The 21,746-nt window shown below is 43.8% G+C and overlaps 1 protein-coding gene across 3 annotated transcripts in view; it reads left to right on the forward strand.

Annotated features, from left to right (window-relative positions):
- Nucleotides 1–211: 211 nt before the first annotated feature.
- Nucleotides 212–21,746, forward strand: part of SPECC1L (sperm antigen with calponin homology and coiled-coil domains 1 like) — a 69,623-nt gene continuing 48,088 nt past the window's right edge. Inside the window, exons 1-4 of one of the 3 annotated variants that reach the window (XM_050714165.1) lie at nt 212–387; nt 13,012–13,201; nt 18,640–18,799; nt 19,718–21,351. In XM_050714165.1, coding sequence (XP_050570122.1) covers nt 13,049–13,201; nt 18,640–18,799; nt 19,718–21,351 — 1,947 coding nt within the window. In that variant the 5' untranslated portion in view covers nt 212–387; nt 13,012–13,048. Of the gene's footprint in view, nt 388–659; nt 1,024–13,011; nt 13,202–18,639; nt 18,800–19,717; nt 21,352–21,746 lie in introns of those variants that run through there. The other 2 variants (XM_035556709.2, XM_035556710.2) reach the window with 2 other exon arrangements.

Here is a 21,746-nt window from a genome sequence, read left to right on the forward strand (position 1 = left end):
CCTGCCCCTCAGGTGCGGCGCGAGACACCCCAGTGCCGCCCCCCTCAAGAGGCGCGAAGCTCGCAGCGCGCATGCGCCGCCCCTGACCGCGCGCCCCCTCCCCTCCAGCCGGGGCTTGGCGCCGGAGTGGGGGGGCAGTGGGCAGGAGGGGGGGGAGTTGGCGCCTGCGCAGTGCGGCGTCCCCGCCCGCGAGGGGAGGGGCGGGGCGGGGCGGAGGGGTCCGTGCCGTGCCCGCGCGCCCCCTGCGCGCCCCCTGCGCGCCCCCTCCGCCTCCCACCGGCGGCGCGCGCGGCCCGGACCCCCCCCTCCCATCCCCCCCCCTCCCCTCTCGCTCCCCTCAGCCCGGGCCTGCGGCGCGCAGCAGCGGGGAGGAGGCGGCGGCTCCCGGTAAGCGCCGGGCCCACACGGCCCCCAGCCCGGCCGGGGGGAGGGGGGGGCTCCTCTGGCGGCCGCGGCGGGGCCTGGGGGGCGGGCTCGGGCCGCGCAGCCCCTCAGCGCCGCGGGGAGACCCTTCCCGCCCGGCCCGGGCTCCTCCTCCTCCTCCTCCTCCTCCTCCTCCTCCCTGCCGTGCCCTGAGGGGCCGCCGTGCCGCCCCCAGCCTGTGACAGCCCCGCCGCCCCCTCCCCGTCGCCCATTTTGTGCCCGGCCCCCGGGCGCCGTGAGGTGACGGCGGGCGGCGGGGGAGGGGGAGGGCCGGGCGTGGGGCGGCGTTACCGAGCCGCGGGCTGAGCTCCCCGGGCCGTGTCCGCGGGGGGATAACGCGGTGCTGCCGCTCCGGGAGCTGCGGGCTTCCCTCAGCATCTCGCCGCCCTGCCGGCGGGGGGTGGCTGGGCCGGGGACCGAAAAGCTGCTGGTTGGGGGCAGAAATGCGCGCTGCTTGCGGCTCCTCCGGGAGGAGAGCGTCGGGAAGAGCCGGAGGTTCCGCCGGAGGATGTAGCCTGAGCAAGCCCTGCTCACCCCAAAAACAAACACAGACCTGGTGCTTCCTGCTCATTTAATGGTATGGACTTTGGCTGCTGAAAGGTAGGCGAGCTGAACCCAGTGGCTGCTTTTAACGCTCCGTGGGTCGTAACGTAGTCCGGTAGCTCAAAAGTACAGTTCCTCCTCCCTCCTCCAGTGGATTGTAATTAGGTAGTAACTAATAAAAAGGGAAAGAGCACTTAATTTTAAACAGTCTGAGATTAAAAGTGAGAAACTGAGACCGGAGTGTTCTTCTGTTCCCTGTAACAATGCTGCTTAATTTTGTTAGTGGAAAAATCAGCTTCTAGGCTGGTGGATGGTGTGAAGGAAGAGAAAGGAAGACTTACGTTTTCAGATGTCTTCATGTGTCTGAAAAAGCATGTCTTTTTTTTTGTTTATTGAATACAAGACATGGTTGTGGAGAACAAAACATCTCATCTGAATTGTTTAAACTTACCCATTTTCTGTTAAATACAGTGCCATCTAGTTAAACCCTGCAGTCCACGTTTCCCAATCCTTTTATCTACTCAAGACGTGGAGCAATGTGTGGATGCGAATTTTGGTTTGGGCGTTGATAAAACGTCTGTGTTCTTACCTGAGAGGTATGAAGGGCTGTTTTATTAGAACCTGACGATGGTGGAGCATCACAGTGGGCAAACCTCCGCAGGGATCTGCGGCTCTCATGGATTGCACTTCATGTTGCACTTTGCAGCGTAGCAGCGCAGTGCTGTTCCCCTTTTCCTTCCTTGTTCAAAGGCAGATGATCCCTGTGGCCTTCCAGGAACGCTGCCAAAGGCAGCTTCTCCATCAGGCCTGAGGAGAGGCTTGCATGGATGTTCTCCTTAATGGCTGGTATGGCCGTGGTAGCCCATCAAAGACGACTTGGGTGTTAGGCTGAGGTCTGGCACATGATCTTTATGCTGGTAAATTGTCAGCTTGGTCACTGGCGTGGCTGCACCAGGGCTGCCAGCATCTTCCTAAGTGTTGCCTGGGCATCATTCACAGGTGGCATGCACCAGGGCTTCTCCACGTGGGTGTGGGACGCGGCCACCCTTTCCTGGATGGGGCAGGGGGAAGGGTTTTGGCTGCACGTCACAGATCAAGCTGTGCAAGTTTTCCTTTGGAGTGGAAAACGATCTGTGGCCTCTTTTAATTCCTAACGTAGGCATAGCCAATGAGTTTGATAAGTTTCTGTCTAAGTTCGTGTCGGAATTGTTATTTTTATGCTTCAAAAACGTCATTGTACATCATCTTATCTATTACTCAGTACAATTAATGTTTTAGGTATGAATAAATGAATACTAACAAATAACATGATGAAGGGAAATAAACGTATGCCCTTTTTGCTCTAGTGGTACCATGAGAGAGAAAAAACACATTCTGGAAATTTCTTTCACTAACGTACTTCAGAAGTTTTTTTTTTCCTTGATCTTGCAGCCCTGGAGCCTGTCTTGCCAACTAGGATCCAGTTTTAGGAACGTATAATACTATTAATATGACGGAATCCCTATTGCTCAGTAGGAAAAACAGCATAAGAAATGTTATGCTTCTACTTCCCAACTTTAAAAATCACCCCATTTGATCTTATTTTTAGTCTTTATACTGAAAAAGGGAAAATAAGCGGGTGTAAGAGGCTGAGTTATATGCTTAATCGTAGCATGAAGTGACTAGTCACAAGGAACATATTACTTGTTTCTTTTGAGCTTATTCCAACTGAAACGATCAGAGAAAGCCACCATTTAGAGCACTTACCAGTTTAATGCAGCCAGAAAGTAATCCTAGGATACTATCTCTTAGCAGATAAATAATTCATCGTTAGGGTTTTCACACACATACATGATTTTCTTGGGGAAAGAAGACTCCCTTAATGTAAGGACACTGGAACTTTTGATCTTTGTTGTTGTAAATAAATGTCTCAGGATAACTTAATTTTGCAAAGAACAGACACAAAAGGCAGAACCAGCAGCTTCCAAAATGACAAAAAGGAAGAGTAGTTCACAAACAAATGGTGAAATTAGTTAAAAAGAGACTTTCTAAAGGGATTTTGAAAAGTCTACAAGGTTTTGGTGCCTTAAAATAATAAAAACGAAAATCTGAACTTAGAGCTACCTTTTTTTTTTTTAACTTATGAAAGGGTAGTAAATACGCTCAATCAAAATTTAAAGAGAGAAAATATTCTTCTTTAAACTTTTACATTAAGACTTGATTTGACACTTAGGAAAGATCAGGCTTACTTTATTCTGAGCTAATTTTATTTTTGCTAATGATCAAGATAACTGGTATATATAGAGACAATTTTATTTAGGAAAATAAACTGAACATCTACCTTCCAGTATTCAGATAGTGTTGAAAGTGAATGTATTTGATGACATCACCCTGCAAGTATTGGTATTTTTCTGATGCTGAAAATACTTTCTGGACTTTGGCTGTTTACCCAGTGTAGGATACGTATTTTGCACGTACACATGCAATGAATAATGATTTCCGATGGGGATGCATTTTGGGGGGACGTAGAGCTTGACCAAGAGGTTGACGTTCATATAATACTCCCTGAAAGTTTCTGTGTGCTCAATACAACTCGCTATACAATCTTAATTAAAAGCACACATGGTGGTTTTGGCAGAGGGAGCCTTCTTGAAAGTTCGGCTGCAGAATTTCTTTGCTGTGTGAGAGCTGGTGCTGGAGAGAGTCCTGCAGCGTGCTCCTCTGCGTTGCTAAAACATTGGCAGTGTTCGTATGGACAAGCCTTAACTGACACAGACACGCTTACGGGAGTGATGTATCGGAGCCTCGCTTCTTCTAGTTAGCCATAGGATTTCATATATTTATTTTCACCGAGTTGCCAAGTTGTACTGAGCTCAAACTTTATTTTAATTAGCAAGCTAAACGATACTGAGATTTGATAATGGGTATGGATTTAAAGTAGTATCTGTGGTGCAGTTAATTTTTTTTTTTTCTCTGCAGACATTGGTTTTCCTTTTTCATTTTGATTTTCTCTAAAATGTACCCAGCATTGTGAATAGTTAGTTAATGGTCAATATTTCCTGTAAATCCCTGGAGGAATGGATGCGACAGGATTCCTTTGTGGTAGCAATCGCAGAGGAACTGTGCTCACTTGAACTTCTTGTTTTGCTTGTTTGTTGTTTTTTTTTCCCAAAAAGAGATCTTTTTCATGGTAGTGACAGAGTCATGCAGGGCTCATTTTATCTGCAGTCGCTGGGGTGAAATGGACAGTTACGTGTGGATGCATTAAATAGGTATAGTTGCTGGAAGTTGTCATGAAATTTCTTGACTGATGATTTGTAAATGTGATAAAAAAATGACAGTGACATCAGGATAGACTTTTTAATAGAAAGACTGCATCTTGCAAGACAGAGGCCTTCAGTTACTGGTGAAGCCAGCAGCAATGTCCTTATTCCAAATTGCTTAAACAGGGATTGCCACCTTTTAGGTGGAAGGGTCTCCACTTAAGATATCCCTAGCTGATCTTGCAGTATTTAGATGCTTCAAATTATTTTGGTTAACCGGAGGGAATGGGGAAACTCTTCTGAGGCCTTCAGCCAAACGTCAGAGATTTGCCACAGAAAGCGGAGGTGTAGGAGATTCTCTATGAACTACCATGGAAGTGTTTCACAAAGCAGAGTGCTGAAGTGCCGGGCGCTTGCCATTCGGTGGTGTTTTGGCTTGCCAGCAGTCACATCAGTTAGGGATGCCCCACTGATGGTGGCTGTTCAGTGCTTTTGCCAGCTACAGCTGCCGTCCCTGTGCAGAGTGCCTCGCTGCTCCGCCGAGCAAACTGTCCGGGGAAGCAGGACTCCGTGAACTGGTCAGTGTTCACCCTTTTCCAGAAGGCTTGGAACAAAAACGTAGAACAGAAACAGTATCTGATCCTCTTTTCCGGGTCTGGGGGAAAAGAGTGGCTGCAGACTGGGGACTCCAACCTGTCCCAAACACTTCTCTCCTGTATGACTCAAATGTATGTCTCCAGGCCTCCACTCAGAGGTAGGTAAATGCTCCTGTCCCAGTGGTACCGGGCTGTTTAGGAAGGATTTGCATGCAGTTCTGTCTCATCTCTGTGTGGCAAGCCTGACGGTTTCAAAACGAAGTGATGAGTGTGCTGCCGTTGGGTCTCGGAGACAGGGAGGACATGGGTCGGAGCACAGAATTCACGCCTACACATAGCTGGTCTTTGCACCCTCTGGTGGTCTCTGTTTTGTCTTTTGGTGCTTCTCTTTCCTCATCTAGCTTCTTGTGTGGCTCCACAGAACAGTGAGACGCGGGATGTGGTGGTTGGGCACCAGCAAGAGGCTCACTTCCACCAGGACTGTTGCTCTGCCCAGCAGCCTGAGACTGAATTAAAACCAGTCTGGGGCTACCGTCCTCGAAGGGTTGAGTCTTCCTTGTTCCCAGTTCCACGGTCCCGCTGCTTTCTTTGCATAATGCCTAGCAATTATAAGGTGAGTCAGATCAGTCCTGATCTGATGAAAAACGAGCTCATCCAAAATGAGTTACGATCTCTAGAAACCAGGGAGAGGACTGAGGAAGGGGTGGGACTGTCTCTTTTGGTGGCAGGGTGCAATTAAATTATTTTCACGACTGGCTTAAGCAATCCCCAGAAGACACTTCCCTCCCCTAGCCTCTGCAGGGCTGGCTTGTGGGTGGGCTGTTCCCATCAGGGCCATTCTCTCGATCCAGCCAAGACCAGGACAGTCCTGGGCTGGGAATCCAGCTGTGAGCCCCTGGGGGCTGTGAAGGCCTTCAGGTGATGCATCTCTGCATGCTTGTCCTGCTCTATTTTTCTTGGGGCAGTGCCTTCAGGAATGTTGCCAGACCAGGGCAGCGGTGAAGTGGACGTGGAGAGCACCCAGTCACCTCCCAGTTACCGAAACGCAGGCAATAGAAAACCACCACGATGGGGCTGCGTTAGGCAGCAGCTGGTAGGAACAGATTTATAGCTGTAACCAAGCTGGAAACTGGTTTTGCACAAACTCAAGACTTGGTATTTTGGATGAACATGGGATCTGGTCGAATTCGTTCACTTCTCTTACAGGTTTTTCCTGTAATATACTTGTGCTGGGAGTCACTGATGTAGCTCCTCAGCTGATTGCACATCCTGTAGCGTTCTGTCCCCTTTTTTCTAGTGGGAGCCACGGCATTGCCTTTTGTCCTTCTCCCGATGGCCTTTGTGCTGCTGAAGGCTTTGCTGCAGCTGTTAATGCCAGAGCTCAGCTGGTTTGAGCAGAGAGAAGGGAAGAGGCCACCACTGGTCACCTCCTGTAGCCTGCACTGTTGGGTACAGCTGTGCCGGAGATGAGCTGCGCTGCAATGAAATGTCCTCTGAGCTAGTCACTTTGGAACAAAATGAAGCTGTTGTGTTAGTCGTGCACCTTTTGTTGTGCCATTCTGCCAAATGCTGGGCTTTTAAGATAGCTCCTTGCTGGTTTTGAAAGCACTTCCTTGGCAGCAGGAGGAAAACTTCCACATGTGCAGGGGAACGTGATTGTTGGTTAAAGAACGTGATTTATACCTAAGGTTACGTGGCCAGAAGTGCCCCTTTGTAACTGGAGGCTCATTGATTTCTGTAATAACAGTCAACTCCGGAGCATGCCGGGAGCGATAGCAGATAACTGACCAAGTATCACTTTTCAGACCAGCTGGTTTTGTAGTTAAAGGTGGCCAGTCCTTTGGCCAGGAAGTTTGTGTTTGTTAATTTATTTCCCCGTAAAACGTACAGTGCCCAAATAATAGTTGTATTTTAATGGATACTAACCTGAGAGTTTTACAGAGAAGGCTGGTATTTCTGCGAAGTCTGTTTAAACCTTTAACATCTGACACAGAGGTGTAGTTGCTCTCCAGGAAATAGGTACCTATTGCATCGTCAGCTCATGCACAGCTTAAAATTGGGGTGCAGCTTTGAATTTCACAAAAAGGTGTGAAAAATGACAACGTAGCCAAAACTATTGCACTAATATTCTGCCTATTATATTCCCTCCTTCTGTCCTTTATCATGTTCTGCCCACTGAAGCCTATGGCTTGCACTGTAAGGGACACACAGGCCACCACCTTCAGATACAGGAATATTTTTTACCACTGGGAAGAACCAGCTGTATTTAGCTGATGAACAGTTTTTTCCCCTCAGCAGTGGCTTGAAATAATGTCTGTTTAAAGTAGGAGCTTGAAAACAAGACTTCATTTAATTTTGTTATGAAAAGGCTTTTTTAGAGCACGCTTCAGAAGCTGGGAGTCCTTCTGTAGCTGCTCCTGTCACTTGTCTGGAATGTGAAGCGTTGCAACGGTTACACATTGCTCACAGCAGTTAAAGTCCTGCAGTTTTCTCCAAACAAGGAGCAGAGGGATTGAGGTATATTACAGCCAATTCTTCCCCAAAGCTCTCTTCTTTCCTCCCTTCTGTTTTAAAAGAAAAATAGCAATAGTAAATGTGGCTTGAAAACAGTGAAGGATAAGTATAATGCAGCTTAAAGGTAGAATTCTTTTTTTTTTTTTTCAATTCCACGACTTGTAATGGAAAATTCTAAAGACTCTCTTGAATTTTTAAGATAGAAAGTAAAAGGAAAATGTTTCCTCTCTAAATAACTACCTACAGCAGTTAGTCCAAAATTGTCACACCCATAAATCACTGACATCTTTATGTTTTCCTCGTGGCATAAGAATGTAGCAGGAACCGCCCCGACGGGAGCAGGGATCCGTCCCACCTGGTGCTCTGGGTCCAGCCGAGGTTGCGGGTGGATGCAGAAGGAAAAAACCCAAAGCCCTCTGTCCTCCCTCCTGCCCTGGCTGCTTTCCCACCGAGGGGACTTGTGAATGCCCTCGGAGCCTTCTGGGCTCTGGCTGCATAGCATCCATTAGGGCATTTCTCTTCCTTGTGTTGTCCAGTCTCCCCTTCCACTTGTGCTTCTTGCAGCCACAGCACCCTTTCATTCTGCACTAAAATACAGCTTGTTTCTCTTAGTTTGAGCCTGGCTCTTCAGCAGTTGCTCCTTAGCTTTAGGAGTGGAGGAGACAGTCAGCAGCCAGCCCCCGTCCGCCTTCTCGGTGCCACTGGGGGCTCGATAGGCTGTTTGTCATATTCGCCATGAGGTGTCTCATGGGAGCTGTTAGGTGCCTTTGATCTTATTTTTGCCCCTTGCTGGACCCCTTTCAGGTATGTAAGAAATCCTTTTTTTTGAGGTTAGGGGACCAGAACCGCACATACCAACTGAAGCGTGGGCAGACGGGCAAGAGATGGATTTGCTGAGTGCCATGTTTGCTTTAGGGCTCTGTACTACGTCCTCAGTAATTCTGGGAATTGCTTTACTCTTTTGGCTTACCCCAAATGCTGTGCCGACGCTTTCATGAAGCTGTGAATCGAAACACCAAAGTCTCGCTGAGCAGTTTTGGTTAGTTCAGAGCATATTTTTATACGAAGCTGAGGTTGCTCTTCCCCAGGAGGCAGATACCTACATCTGATTTTACTTGATGGTTTTATTTAGTCTCGTGTCTGATTCCACGCAGTGTCCTCTTACCTTTGGTATCCTAAGTAACCCTAGCATCAGCAAACTTTCATCTCCCTGCAAATGGAGTCTCGAATCCAGCTTGAGCAGTAAAACACACGCACTGCTTGCTCTGGGCTTGTGAAATCCAGCGGTTAAAGGAGCGTGTTTTTGGAAACGTTGAGCAAGGGGCATCGCTGTGGCACGTGCAGCTTGCAGGCTGACTTGGAGCTGGGGACGTTGTGAATGCAGCAAACTCTGCCTCGTGGTACATAGCTTATTTCGTGGTCCAGGCATTGAATTGCTGGCGATTGTGCTTTCTTGAAGAAATTCTGAGTCTGTATTTTACAGGAGGCTGAAAGGGTTATATTGCATAATCTTTTCTTCACGTTTCTGCCTTTTGGGACTGTGGAAGTGGCCTAAAAATGTCATTCCCTAATTATTTGGGCAAAAGTTGTCAGCCTAAATACATCAAAACCAAAGAATTTGTACAAACAGAGAGTGAGTATACTGAGTCCGCTGCTCTTGGGTTTGAAGATACATATTTTCCTCTGCATTTTGGATATCTGTTTTGTTCTTCATTTTGTCCAAAAAGGCTTGTTATCCTCAAATATGTGGATCACTTGTCTGTAGTTTTATGGAATTCTTGAAGGAGATTCAGAGATTATTTACCATTTTATTAGTAAATCAGAGTTTTTTAATAGATAAAACTGCTTGATGCCTCTTGATGAAGCATTTTCAGTGAGTGGCAAGAGGCTGGTGCTGTTTAATGCTCTCTTACCTTACAGGCACGGGAAACTTATTTTTCTGTTGTAATTAAGCCTTATCTTTGTGACAACAAGATTTGCATAAATAAGCTTATTAAATAATGGATGAGGTTGAAATGATCCCAGGAAGAAATCACCCCTGCCACTACCTCCAGCGCTGGGGTTGCTAAAAACCCCGGGCGTGCGTAAGAGTAACCCCGACAGCACTTGGCGTTGCTGGGGAGGCTGCCTCAGATCAGCTTACAGGGAAGAGCAGAGCTGTGCCATTGGGCAAAACACTTTCAAATTATTATTTATGGAGCCGTGCTGCTCTCGGTATAAAACGTAGGGCTGCTTTCCCATGCCTCACCAGAGCAATGGGAGCACGCTCCTGAGCCAGCCTGGCTGCTGTTTCCTCTGCCATGTGTGCTGTGGAAAGAGAGACCTCCGGGAAAGGATACAGGTTAGAGGCAATGGTTACACTGCAGCTCAGGAATGCAGTCTTTCTGTCTGATAGTTTGGGCTTGTTTTGGCTCTTTTCCAGCCCGATTAATTCTGTAATTGGTATTGTAATGGCAGCGTTAATCAAATGTGTCACAGAAACGTCTCGTGTCTGCTGACGGATCAGTATTTCGGTTAGCGGTGCGGTGAGGTGCGCTCCCCCAAGTCTCTCAGGACTCCTGTGGAGATGCAGGTCTTAATGCCACTGCAGCTTTCTAGTTTTAAACTTTTGCATTCTTGTTTTTGGGTAGTGGTGGTTGTGTGTTTGTTTTTTAGAGGTGGGAGGGAGCATGTGTAAAGGCAGAGGAAGTCTCTCCTCCTCTCTCCCTAGGGCATGTTACAGGCTGCAGGTCTGTATGCAGTACTGGCTCTTTAAAACAACAGTGAAATAGTATTTTAGCTCTGATCTGAATTATTAGTGTTGTGTGGTAATCTTCAGAAAATTTGAGTTGGGTGCTGAGCGTCTTATTTCTTATTTTAAATGTAGCGTTGGGCAACTGTTCTGTGCTGATAGCCAGATCTGCTGCTGGTTCTTAATGCTGTGCTTTCCAAACAACGCTTTCTTCTTTGGGAGCGTGAAGGTGGTCTTTGCCTGCAGTGCTGCTTAGGGCTTTTGAGAAATGGGGTGAAGCAGGGCTTCTCTCCCTTACAGTTCAACGACATCGGTGTCTTTGCTTTCAGTACTGAAACCCTTCCTTTTTTTCCTTCATGGAGAAGGAGGGATAGGAGAAGTTTGCACCAGGAGGTCACATGTTCACTTAGGAGCCTGAGTGAGCAAACACTTTTAGAATCTGTCATACTAATTGATGCCTTGTCCCTATTCGAGGGTAAGGGTCTGGACTCATTTCATTCTTTTTTGCAGTTACTCAGCTATAATTACAAAGTTGTCTTTCAGTAAGAAAGTAACTATAAGAGCTCAGTTCTCTGGGAGAAACAGAGGGGCAGGGGTACTGACCCTTCTTGTCCTCTAGTGTCTTCCAAGTTTGAGTTTCAGTAATCACAAGAAGTCTTTTCCAGTGTCAGAGTTTGGGATATTTAATGGCTATTTTAACACTGTGGTGAAACATTAGGATTACACTTAGTTACTGTGTTCAGTTTCACTTATTTAAATTGCTTTGCTCTGGGTGACATCACTGGATGCTAGTGAGTTAAACCACTGGATGCCACTGACCGAGTGGGTCACATCCCTGCCTGTGGCAGGTCCCTTGCAGGTCCCTTCCAGCCCAGGCTGTTCTGTGACCCTGTGCCCAGCCCCAGCCGAGCCTCTTTTACCATCTGAGTGCCCCCCCCCCCCCCCCCCCCCGCTGTGGCACTGCTCTGCCAGCTCTCAGGGCTGCCCGAAAGCAAGGGCTCTGATTTCCTGCTTCTATGCAGGTTTTCTTCTTTGAAGTAACTTTTTTTTTTTTTTTTTAAGTGCGGTCAGCTTCGCAACAAGCTGTGCACTGAATTTTTTTCAATTATTTCTCAAGTGTGCTATGGGCAATTGTTTTTATGTAGTCTGTAGAGCATTAAAAATACCCTTCATTGTTAGTGATGGTGCCGGTTTTACTGAACTCGCCATCCTCTTTGGTCTTTCCAGTTCTAATTCTCAATTGAGTAAGATCAAAAGCACATGTAAGTTTTCGACTCTTAAACATGAAAAAGGCAAGAAATGTAAGGGCAACTTACATTTGTAATGCAACTTACCTATAAATATTAGCTTCTGTAGAAATATTTGTGTATAGCGGTGCTTTTTTAGAGTGTCTCATTTCAAATAATCTCTGTTATTTAATCTTCTGCGAAGGCGTTCTGGTTACCAGTAGCAGGATGGCAGGACTGGTGCATTTTTGACATTCTGATGATGAAATTACAGCAGCAGGCAAAGTCCTCTGTGTTGGTTCATGCCAGCTTTCAGAGCTAAAGGGAGTCTGTAAGCTATAAACAAATATTTTCAGTGCCTTAAAATGAGACTTCTTGTTGCTTACGTTAATGGCACGTCTGAATGGGTCTGAAGATGCAAAGCTGGAGTTTTACTGACTTTCAGAAAAGTCAAGCTTAAAATATGCCTGTGTGCAGCTGAGGTGGTGCTGGGGAGGGAGGAGCATGTGCAGTGTAATTATCTTAGCATAATGAATTAGTCCTGATCACCGTGTTCGTGGAGCACTTCTGCACTCAGTCATCAGGCTGTTTTTCATGCCTTCGAAATGCTTCACTTTTTAAGAGATGGAAAGAACTAGATGTGTTTTGTGTTTCTAATCAGCCACAGGATATGGGGCTCAGAGAAACTGGATCACTTGCTTCCATTCAGGGTCTGTCAGACTGAAAGGGGAGTGGAAGTTTCCTCTCTTAATCTTCCATCCTCTGCCTTCTGGCAGTGGGGAGATGAAGAAGGCAGCTGCCAGCTGTCCCACTCTTGCAAGAGGGAAGAAGAGCCTGATGTGTCCAGTCCTTTTTGTAGTCCATGCTTCAAGGAACGGCTGCCAGCTCCTCTGCCCTTCCTTCGGCTGCCTTCCGGAATTAGCAGTTATTGGGACAACTGCCCTGTTCATGTCTGCTGCAGCTGCTCCAAGTTTGTGTAAAGTCAGCTTTGGTTTTGATGATTTAGTTTATTTCGTCATGGCTGGAATGCCGGCATTGACAGTTGTCTGCTGCTGCAGAACACTTGAAGGCAAGGAGGCAAAGGCACGCAAGGGACCTGACTGCGGACCACGCTGGGTTCCTTCTGGTTTCTTCTTGGAGAGAGCCCTCATGATCATCTGAATAGTATTAAATTTTGAATTCAATACACGTGAACTCCTATGTGTTTATTAACGTGACTGCTAATAGTAACTGATTTCAGGGAATCTGAGTTTTTCATCTTTTAGTTTCTGTATAACACCTTTCTCTGCAACTGCTGTTACTCTCTCAGTACTTTAGTTATCAAGCTGCTGGTAATCTTTTCTCAGATCCAGTGTTGTTGGTAGTCAGTCTGTTGCCTGAATGCTCCCACGGTATTTTCTTTCCCACAGTCAGAAATAAGGAACATTGCAGTCCTAATAAGCCTTGCTTTTGCTAGCTAACGAGCGAGCTTAGTAACACGGGTCACTTATAAAATATCCTTGGTTCAGTGCCATTTGTGGAAAGAACTAGAAAAAAATGAAATAAAATTTCAAAAAAGATCCTTTTTTAAAAAGGCAAAAAAAAGCCACAACAACAATAAAAAAAAAGTTGGTCAGTCACATACATATGCTGTTTGGCTCTAGTTTGTGGTCCTTACTGCTATTCTGAACTTAGTGTTATAAAACTATGTTGCATTTTGTATGTGTTTTATATTTAACACTTCTTTCTGTTTGCAGATTTGTTTGTAAATGCATCATAAACAGACAACCCAGAATGAAGAAAGCAAGCAGGAGTGTTGGCTCAGTGCCCAAAGTGCCTGGAGTAAATAAAACTCAAACAACTGAAAAAAACAAACCAGAGAACGGCTCCTCATTGTCTGCAGTAACAAAACTCTCCAAAACCGGGACATCAGCATCCCTTTTGAAGGTAATAACTAATAGAACATTCTGGTAATTTGTAGTTTTGATGATAAAGAGTTAAGAGTAGAATTTTAAGGCATGTCTTTAGTGCAATTTAAGCTAGAGATTTGTTACACAGGTAACCGGAGGGAATTGGCTAGCTACACAGCACTGGGCAGGGTGATAAGATCTTGTGTGGCGTTGGTGCTGTATTTTTCACATTGCAATGTGTGATACGATGATGGAAAGCAATATGCTTTGCAGAACTTAGTCGTTCTGCAAAAGGAGCAGAGTGGCAGTTGCATTCAGATGAGCATTATTAGTGGTGTCGTGTTATGCTTGAATGGTGTGTCTGTGACTAATGGGATTTGATAAGAGCTATGTACTAATTCTGAAGAAAGAACTAATGAGGTATTTAACATGAGAAACTTCTTGACTTCGGTGATCCGTGTCAGGTCAGCGCAGCTGCATTCTTCTAGCTGTTTTGGGCTTTCTTTGTGAGAAGTAATGCTTGGGCTCAATTTGCACAAGTTGGTTCTTGCTCCTAGAACAGGTTCAAAGGTAGAGGTTTTCTCTTATATTACCAAAACAGGGCAGTGGATTTAGGAGCGTATGGTTTTCAACAACCAAATAAAATAAGACATACCAAGGTGTGCTGTTTTTTTTTTTTTTTTTTTTTTTTTTTTAACCTGGGAGCACACACTGCTGGGTTGGATGATGTTATGAGCCTGCCTGGTCTGCCCCCTGATCCTGGCAGGGAAACGTGGCTGGACTCACCTCCTCCTGCCCTTCTGCAGCCCAGCGTGCAGAGCTATGGCAGTTCTGCTGCCCTGGAGAGAGCCAACAGGACGAGCAGAAGGGCTGGTGTCTGCAACTGGGGCCGGAGCCTCCATCAGCTACAGGAAGGCAGATAGGCTATTTAAATAACTGGCAAGACCTAGAATTAAAGAAGTGGTAATAGTTGAGGTCTCTCTGTAATAGCTATGCAGAGTTACCAAAGTCAAAAGGTGTGTCCCTTTCTTACAGTCTTGCTTCTCTGTTATGGTTAGTGGTGGTTCATATTGCAGCTGATGAACTCGCAAGCCAGGTTTTGGCTAGATTTTTCTCCCTGTGTCCCCCTTCTACCCCTGCCATCCAATTTTGCTGAACTTGAAATCATCTTTTGGTGGTTGATGACACTATTCATTTTGCATTTCTAGAAATCTCCCAAAGAATACGGAAGCAAAAATGCTGTGTAGTGTACTTACTGGGTTTATGTGATGCCTCTCGGTGAGGTAAAGGAGGAGGATGATCTAACGCTACAGAAATTTGACCCAGTATGCTTTCACAATTTCACTTCTTATATTAGTAACACTTCTGGCAATGCTTGGATGTTGGATTAGAATTTATGACTATTGTATGTTTGAGGTACAATAAAAAATTTTCCCTTAATTACTAAGACTTATCTCTGCTTTGTGTTACAGCCAGGCTTACTCATACAGTTGGATTTCTTTTACTTGTTAAGCTGCTGTTGTGCCAGCTGTGTGACTTAATGACGTCTTTATCTCCTTTGAGTGTTCTGTACTTACACAACAAAGTTAGTTGCTTATGTTTTGGGGCTTATAGATACTGTCAAATCACATGTATAATTCCTGGCTTGAAAGAAGTGTCAATAACCAGTTGTATTATTTTTAAAATCATTTTTCACATAGTTCAATATTTGATCTTGTCAATTAAGCTTTTGGCATATTGTTTTCCTCATAGAAGCTTTTAGGATCTTCTCTTAGACATGATGAGTTAGTGTGTGTTTTATAAATTTCATTTATCATCTCATGGAGGGGAGGGAGAAACATGGCTGGCAGTAGATAATCAGTAACTTAATTCAATCCCCAAAGTAAGTGTGCATAGAGATACACAAAAATTTTGGTTTTTGAATGAAAGGTAGCTGTAGCTGTTAAGAAATAGAAATACATGGGTACAATACTATACCAACCTTCAATTCAGTCAGTAATAATGCTTTGCAATTGAAAATGACTTTCTAATTACAGCATGTTTTTTTTTTTTTTGTCTCCTTCACGATTCATCCATAGGCAGGTGTTTAGCTGTGGGGGGACCTTTTAGCTTTGAGTTGTTCCATAGATTTGTCCTTTTCTGGGAAGTTTCCAGAGTGTCTGGACAGTGAGTACAGGAAGAAATGTGAGACCTACCCTTCTATACAGCTGAATACTGTTCCAGGGGTTGGTCTGTCTGCTCAGCAATGCCTGTATATATATTAATGCCTGGTTATATATCAAGGAACTATTTCAGAAGCTAGTTGCAGTTAGTATTGGTTTGCCCAAGACTTTGGTAGATGCTCAGCACCTCCCCACGTGTCATTACAGCAGAAGGTTAACTGCCAGCCACTTCTAGTTTTTAATCTGTCAGAAAATACTTTGGGCAAATAACAATGTATTCTTATTTTTAAGATCAGTATTTTTAGGCTTTTTTAGCTAATGAGCTTGTGATCATACTAACACAACTAATTAGACAGCCGCTGTACTTGATGCAAATGAACTGCAAAATCCAGCCTCCCTGAGGAGTCAGGGTTTGGACATGGACATTTGAATATTAAAAATTAGAATGTGTTTTCAGTATTCCTCTGTCTAGGCTTCAGTATTCTGTTTGAAAAATGCAGTAACTTAATTACAGATTGTTGTGAAGTTTACTGTTTGAAGCTCTCAAATATAGCAACAGTGAGCATCAAAGAAAATCCCACGTAGGAACAATTATATACGTATATATGGGATTTGAATGAGGTGCAGTAAATAGTATATACATGTTGAGAAACTAACATGAAATGAATTAATAGAGGTGACCATTCAAGTTTCATTGTATTAAAAGAATAAAGTTGTGGAGGGAAAATGGTATATTAATTTTATAATTATAAGGGGTTTACTTTTTATACAGAAAATCAGCATGTGTCTAGATGAGCACTTCTAATTTTCTAATTTTTCAGATCTTTAAAGAAGAGTTTTTATTGCTAAGTAGGATTGCATTGTTTTCCGTAAATGGGTGAAACTGTTCTTCTTTGAGAATAAACTGTTTGATAAACATGTGACATTGATTTCCGTTCCAATAAAAATACTATAAAAATACTTTGATTTCTAAAGTCAAGCACAGTTGCTCTTATGAGTGTACAGAAGAGAGCTGCTGGTTTGTAAGTTTTCCAGAGCTTTGCTAAATAGTTTTCTCTGCCAAGAGTGTAGTGTTACAGGTTTGAGAAACTGTTTACGAACTGGCTGCGGAGGAGGCTGTGCCTTCCAACCTAGGCTAGAGATGGGGTATGGCTAAGGCAGAAGGGCTGTCTTAAATCCCATTGCTCAGCAAGGACTGGAGGTGACTAATGTCAGAAAGCGTGTGTTTTATGTACTGTGACTCAGCTTGAAGAAAGAAAACATCTTGACCTATTTGGCTTGATAACATGTACTATAAGCGTCTAAAGCCTTAATCTAATTTCCCCACTCTTTTAACAAGGTAAAAGGGCTGACAGCTCATCGCTTGAACTCTCTTGTTTGCCGACTGATGTCAGATTCAGTAGAAAATTGGAAAAGGCACCAATCTATGTCTTTCTGTAATACACTGTTCTAGGTGACAGTTGCATCACAAAATGGTTTTCTTCCTGCCCCCACACCCAGAAAATGAAGTTTAGATTAGATATGTCTGATTGGATTACAGGTTACGGGATTGCCAGCCGGTGACAGTTTGTGTTCGCTCCCCACTGCTGTCCACAGAGCCTGCTTTGCTGACCTGGTAGCCCTGCAGCAGCTCCATCCTCCTGACTTCGAGCTGCCGGTCTGCAGGGTGCAACCTCGGGGCTCCGGCGGCAATCGGGCTCCTGGGCAGAGGGAACCCTTTGGAAAGGCTTCGGCTTAAGCAGTGCCATGTGGCAGCGCAAGGAGAAAAGCAGAATGGAACAACAGTGGCTCTTTTGTAGCAGAAAGGCATTTTAAATGCACATCAAAATACAGTTTTGGAGTGATATGTTTTCCTCCAGCCTTTCATGATCCACTTCAGAGGGCTATATCACGTCCTACATGATTTAATAAAAACACCTTTGTCCTAGCAGATTTTACCCTTCCTGATACCTGCTTCTGTCTGATGATTATCTGTATTTCTAATGGCTGCATGCAGAACAAATACATTATCTTCCCAAGCTCCCTTTTGTTTTGCAGCTGCTCTTTGTAAATGGCACAGATCCCATCCATGACCTTTGCACATCGCTGTGATCAATGTTGCTAACTGTTCTCAAATCCTCAGCTGTAAAAAGCTATAGACTGGTTTGAGATGCAACATTGGTTTTAACCGTGTAACTTCTTTCTTAATGTATAAAGTCATAATGTCTGGCATATAGTCTTTAATATAAATATGTATGTAAGCTGGAAGTTACAAGCCTGCAGAATTTGTAAGCCATTATGTAAAGCAACTGGTTAGGTCCTGAGCACTACTTTTTAGTTGGGCTCTGAGACTTCAAATGTTTTATCCAGCTGAATAATACAGTCACTCAGGGAATGCTTCTAACACAGATGCTTTCTTTAAACTTTTTTGTCCTTATGATGGGAAGAATGTTTAGCATATTTTGATTGTTTCTCCATTTAACAAATTGCATTTTAAAGAGTGGTACAGTCTGCCAATTCGTACTTAGGAACTTAGAGTTTTTAGAGTTTGCTTTACAGTGAAGGATGTGTTCTCTGTTTGGGAATCTGGCTCTTGAGGTCCCTTTGCTTACTCTTGTCACATTCCAGGCAGCTTTTGTGGCTAACAGTAGTTTCAGGAATGATGCTGGGAGGTCAGACAAAAAGTTCATCAACCAAACATCCTGTCTCTAAGAGTGCGTAGTAAGGAGCATGAAAACAAGGCAAAGATATGCGGTGAGGGTGGCTCTTCCCTCCCCTCCGAATACTGTCCTTGTTTCTGGTGGTTTGTAGCTTAGCATTTTGAGCTAGAAATGGTATTTTATTAATCTTGGATTGATTTCTGTTTGGTTTGGTTTGGTTTGGTTTTTGTTGTGAACTTGTCCACCAGAAGATGCTTGATCATACTCTCTTGAAGGACATTATGGTTACTTCCTGGTATTTGCTGTTTTAATTGCCTAAACATAGTTTTCATTTTTATAATTAAGGAACCTTTCAGTCAAAATTCGGAAGTGTTAGGCTGCGTTATTACTGTGATTTCATAATTGTTTTTTCACCTTGATATTAAAACATTAATCATTCCCTCTGTCTGGGAGAGGGGAGGCAGTTTCTTTCTATGGTCAATCGTATGTAAGTAGTTGAAGTTCAATTTCAACTCCCCTACTGTGCAGTGCATCTACACTTCACCATACTCAACTAGACGCAGGGCTAGTCAAATATGTACTTGTTAAACTTGTGGAATCTTTACCAGGAGAAATGTTGGCTATGCAGACTTCTCTGCCAGCTGTCTTAAAGCCACATCTTGCCTTTCTTTCAGACTAAGAGTAACGATGACCTCTTAGCAGGGATGGCTGGTGGCGGTGGAGTGACAATGACCAATGGTGTCAAGGCAAAGAAGAGCACTTGTGTATCAACAGTGTCTTCAGCTGCAGGGACAGCCATGAACAGTCTGGAAAATAAGCCTAAAACAGTTGCAGGTAAATGGATATATCGGTCCTTAAAGACAGTAGTTGGGTAGATTTTTAGTTTCCTGCTGTGTAGTGTGGATCCAGACTGCCTAATGAAGTATCCTGTTTTGTAATATTGTAATTGCGTCTTTGGAGGCTGCTCCTTTTAATTTTTTTTAGTACTGATTATGTAACTACTGTATAATACCAGACAATGTAATTAATCTAAAGAATTATAGTTTAATTTGTCTAAAAAAAAAAAAAATCCATGGCACAGGCATTAAAATTTTAAGATGTGATTGTTCGTTACAGTCAACGTTTTGAACATTCTTGATTGTTTTTATAAAAATAGAGATCTTTGATAAACTGTTCAGAAAGGTACGGTTATTTAGTATGTTACCAATACAGATGAAATATGTCTTGCTTTCTGTTGCTGTGTTTTGGATTCAATAATGCTTGCAAAGCTATAAATCATCTGGAAATAAAGTAACAGTAATTCATCCTTGTCTGTATGAAATGTGATGGAAAAAAAATCTTTTAATTTGGGGAATCACAGTAAACAATTCATCTCTTAAAAGCTTGCATTCAAATTTACTGAAAAGAGAAAAACTTGAACTTTCAGGAATAGCACTGCTGTAGTTTTTGTACAATTTGTCAGAAACTTTTGAAAACAAAAAACCTAGCAACTATTATAGTTAAACTAAGATGTGACTCATTTTCAAAATATTGGTAAAATACAGCAACTGGAAAAGCATGCATCAATTAAAATATAACTGCATTGATTCATAAGTAAGATCATTTAAATGTTAACTGTAAATTTATTTTATGGAGTATGTTTGCCAGCATGGTTTAAAAAAACAGCCATTGTAGAGCTGATACAAAATACAGAGTCTCCCGTTACAGTGCTACATTTTAAATGAATGTTCCTAACTTTCAAAAAATGTACAGGTACAAGTTCCACAACTAAGCGTAGCACTTCATCTGGAAATAAAGACTCAGGCTCTTCTAGAGAGAGAATACGTGATCGTTCCCGTTTAAGCCAGAGTAAAAAATTACCTTTGACTGGACAGGGGACCAATGATACAGTACTGGCAAAACGTTCCCGTAGTCGCACCAATCCAGAATCGGATATTCGAATGAGTAAGTCCAAATCAGACAATCAAATCAGTGACAAAGCTGCATTGGAAGCAAAAGTGAATGATCTTCTGACATTAGCAAAAACTAAAGATGTGGAAATCTTGCACCTGAGGAATGAACTAAGGGACATGCGTGCCCAGCTGGGACTTAATGAAGATCAAGTTGAAGGTGATGAAAAATCTGAAGAAAAAGAGGCCATTGTTGTCCATCAGCCAACTGATGTAGAGTCTACGTTGCTACAGTTACAGGAACAAAACACTGCCATCCGAGAAGAGCTCAACCAGCTGAAGAATGAGAATCGAATGTTAAAAGACAGACTGAATGCATTAGGCTTTTCTTTGGAACAAAGGCTGGACAACTCTGAGAAACTCTTTGGCTATCAGTCTTTGAGTCCTGAGATTACAGCTGGCAACCACAGCGATGGTGGTGGCACTCTGACGTCTTCAGTGGAAGGTTCTGCCCCTGGATCAATGGAAGACTTGTTGAGTCAGGATGAAAACACTTTGATGGACAATCAACATAGTAACTCCATGGATAATTTAGACAGTGAGTGCAGTGAAGTTTATCAGCCACTGACATCAAGCGATGATGCCTTAGATGCTCCATCATCTTCAGAGTCTGAAGGTGTACCAAGCATAGAAAGATCTAGGAAAGGAAGCAGTGGCAATGCGAGTGAAGTGTCCGTAGCTTGTCTGACAGAACGGATACATCAGATGGAAGAGAACCAACACAGTACAGCTGAAGAGCTCCAAGCCACGCTTCAAGAGCTTGCAGATTTGCAACAAATAACACAAGAGCTAAACAGTGAGAATGAAAGACTGGGAGAGGAAAAAGTAATCCTCATGGAATCTTTGTGCCAGCAAAGTGACAAGTTAGAACACTTCAGCCGTCAGATTGAGTATTTTCGGTCCCTTTTAGATGAACACCATATTTCATATGTAATTGATGAAGATATGAAAAGCGGTCGCTACATGGAGTTAGAGCAACGTTACATGGACCTCGCAGAGAATGCACGCTTTGAGCGAGAGCAGCTGCTAGGTGTTCAGCAGCACTTGAGCAACACGTTGAAGATGGCAGAACAAGACAACAAGGAGGCCCAAGAAATGATAGGGGCATTAAAAGAACGAAATCACCACATGGAACGGATTATTGAGTCAGAGCAGAAAAGCAAAACAGCAATAGCATCTACCTTAGAGGAGTACAAAGCCACAGTAGCCAGTGACCAGATTGAGATGAACAGGCTGAAAGCTCAGTTAGAGCACGAAAAGCAGAAAGTGGCTGAGCTGTATTCTATACACAACTCTGGAGATAAATCAGATATACAAGATTTGCTGGAGAGTGTCAGGCTGGATAAAGAAAAAGCAGAGACATTGGCCAGCAGCCTGCAAGAAGAGCTGGCACATACTCGCAATGATGCCAACCGGTTGCAAGATGCCATTGCTAAGGTAGGGTTTACATCCTGTGCTTTAACATCACCTGTATATCATGACTCTTACTGTTGAACATTGTAGTTCCTTCAGAAGTAAAGGATTAGTGGCAAGGTTAATCAGATTATGGTATGGTTAGGATTAGCGACTTTCTTAACTTTTATTATAAAAAAGCTGAAGGCTTTTTAAAAAAAAAAAAGTGCATGGGTGCATTCAGCCGCAGCGTAACTGCTTCGTTACTTTTTAAAATACCAGTATTTAAACACCAATACTTATGTCCAGGGTCAAACTTGTACATTATCTTAAATACTGTTTGAATTTTGTGCTTAAATTGCATGCCTTTTGCAAGAGTTTCAAGGAGTTGGTGCCAAACTGGTGGACGTCACTGAGAGGGTGCCTGGAGTAAAGCTTTG

Source organism: Cygnus atratus, chromosome 17 (genome assembly GCF_013377495.2).
Source record: "Cygnus atratus isolate AKBS03 ecotype Queensland, Australia chromosome 17, CAtr_DNAZoo_HiC_assembly, whole genome shotgun sequence".
NCBI classification, from domain to species: Eukaryota; Metazoa; Chordata; class Aves; order Anseriformes; family Anatidae; genus Cygnus; species Cygnus atratus.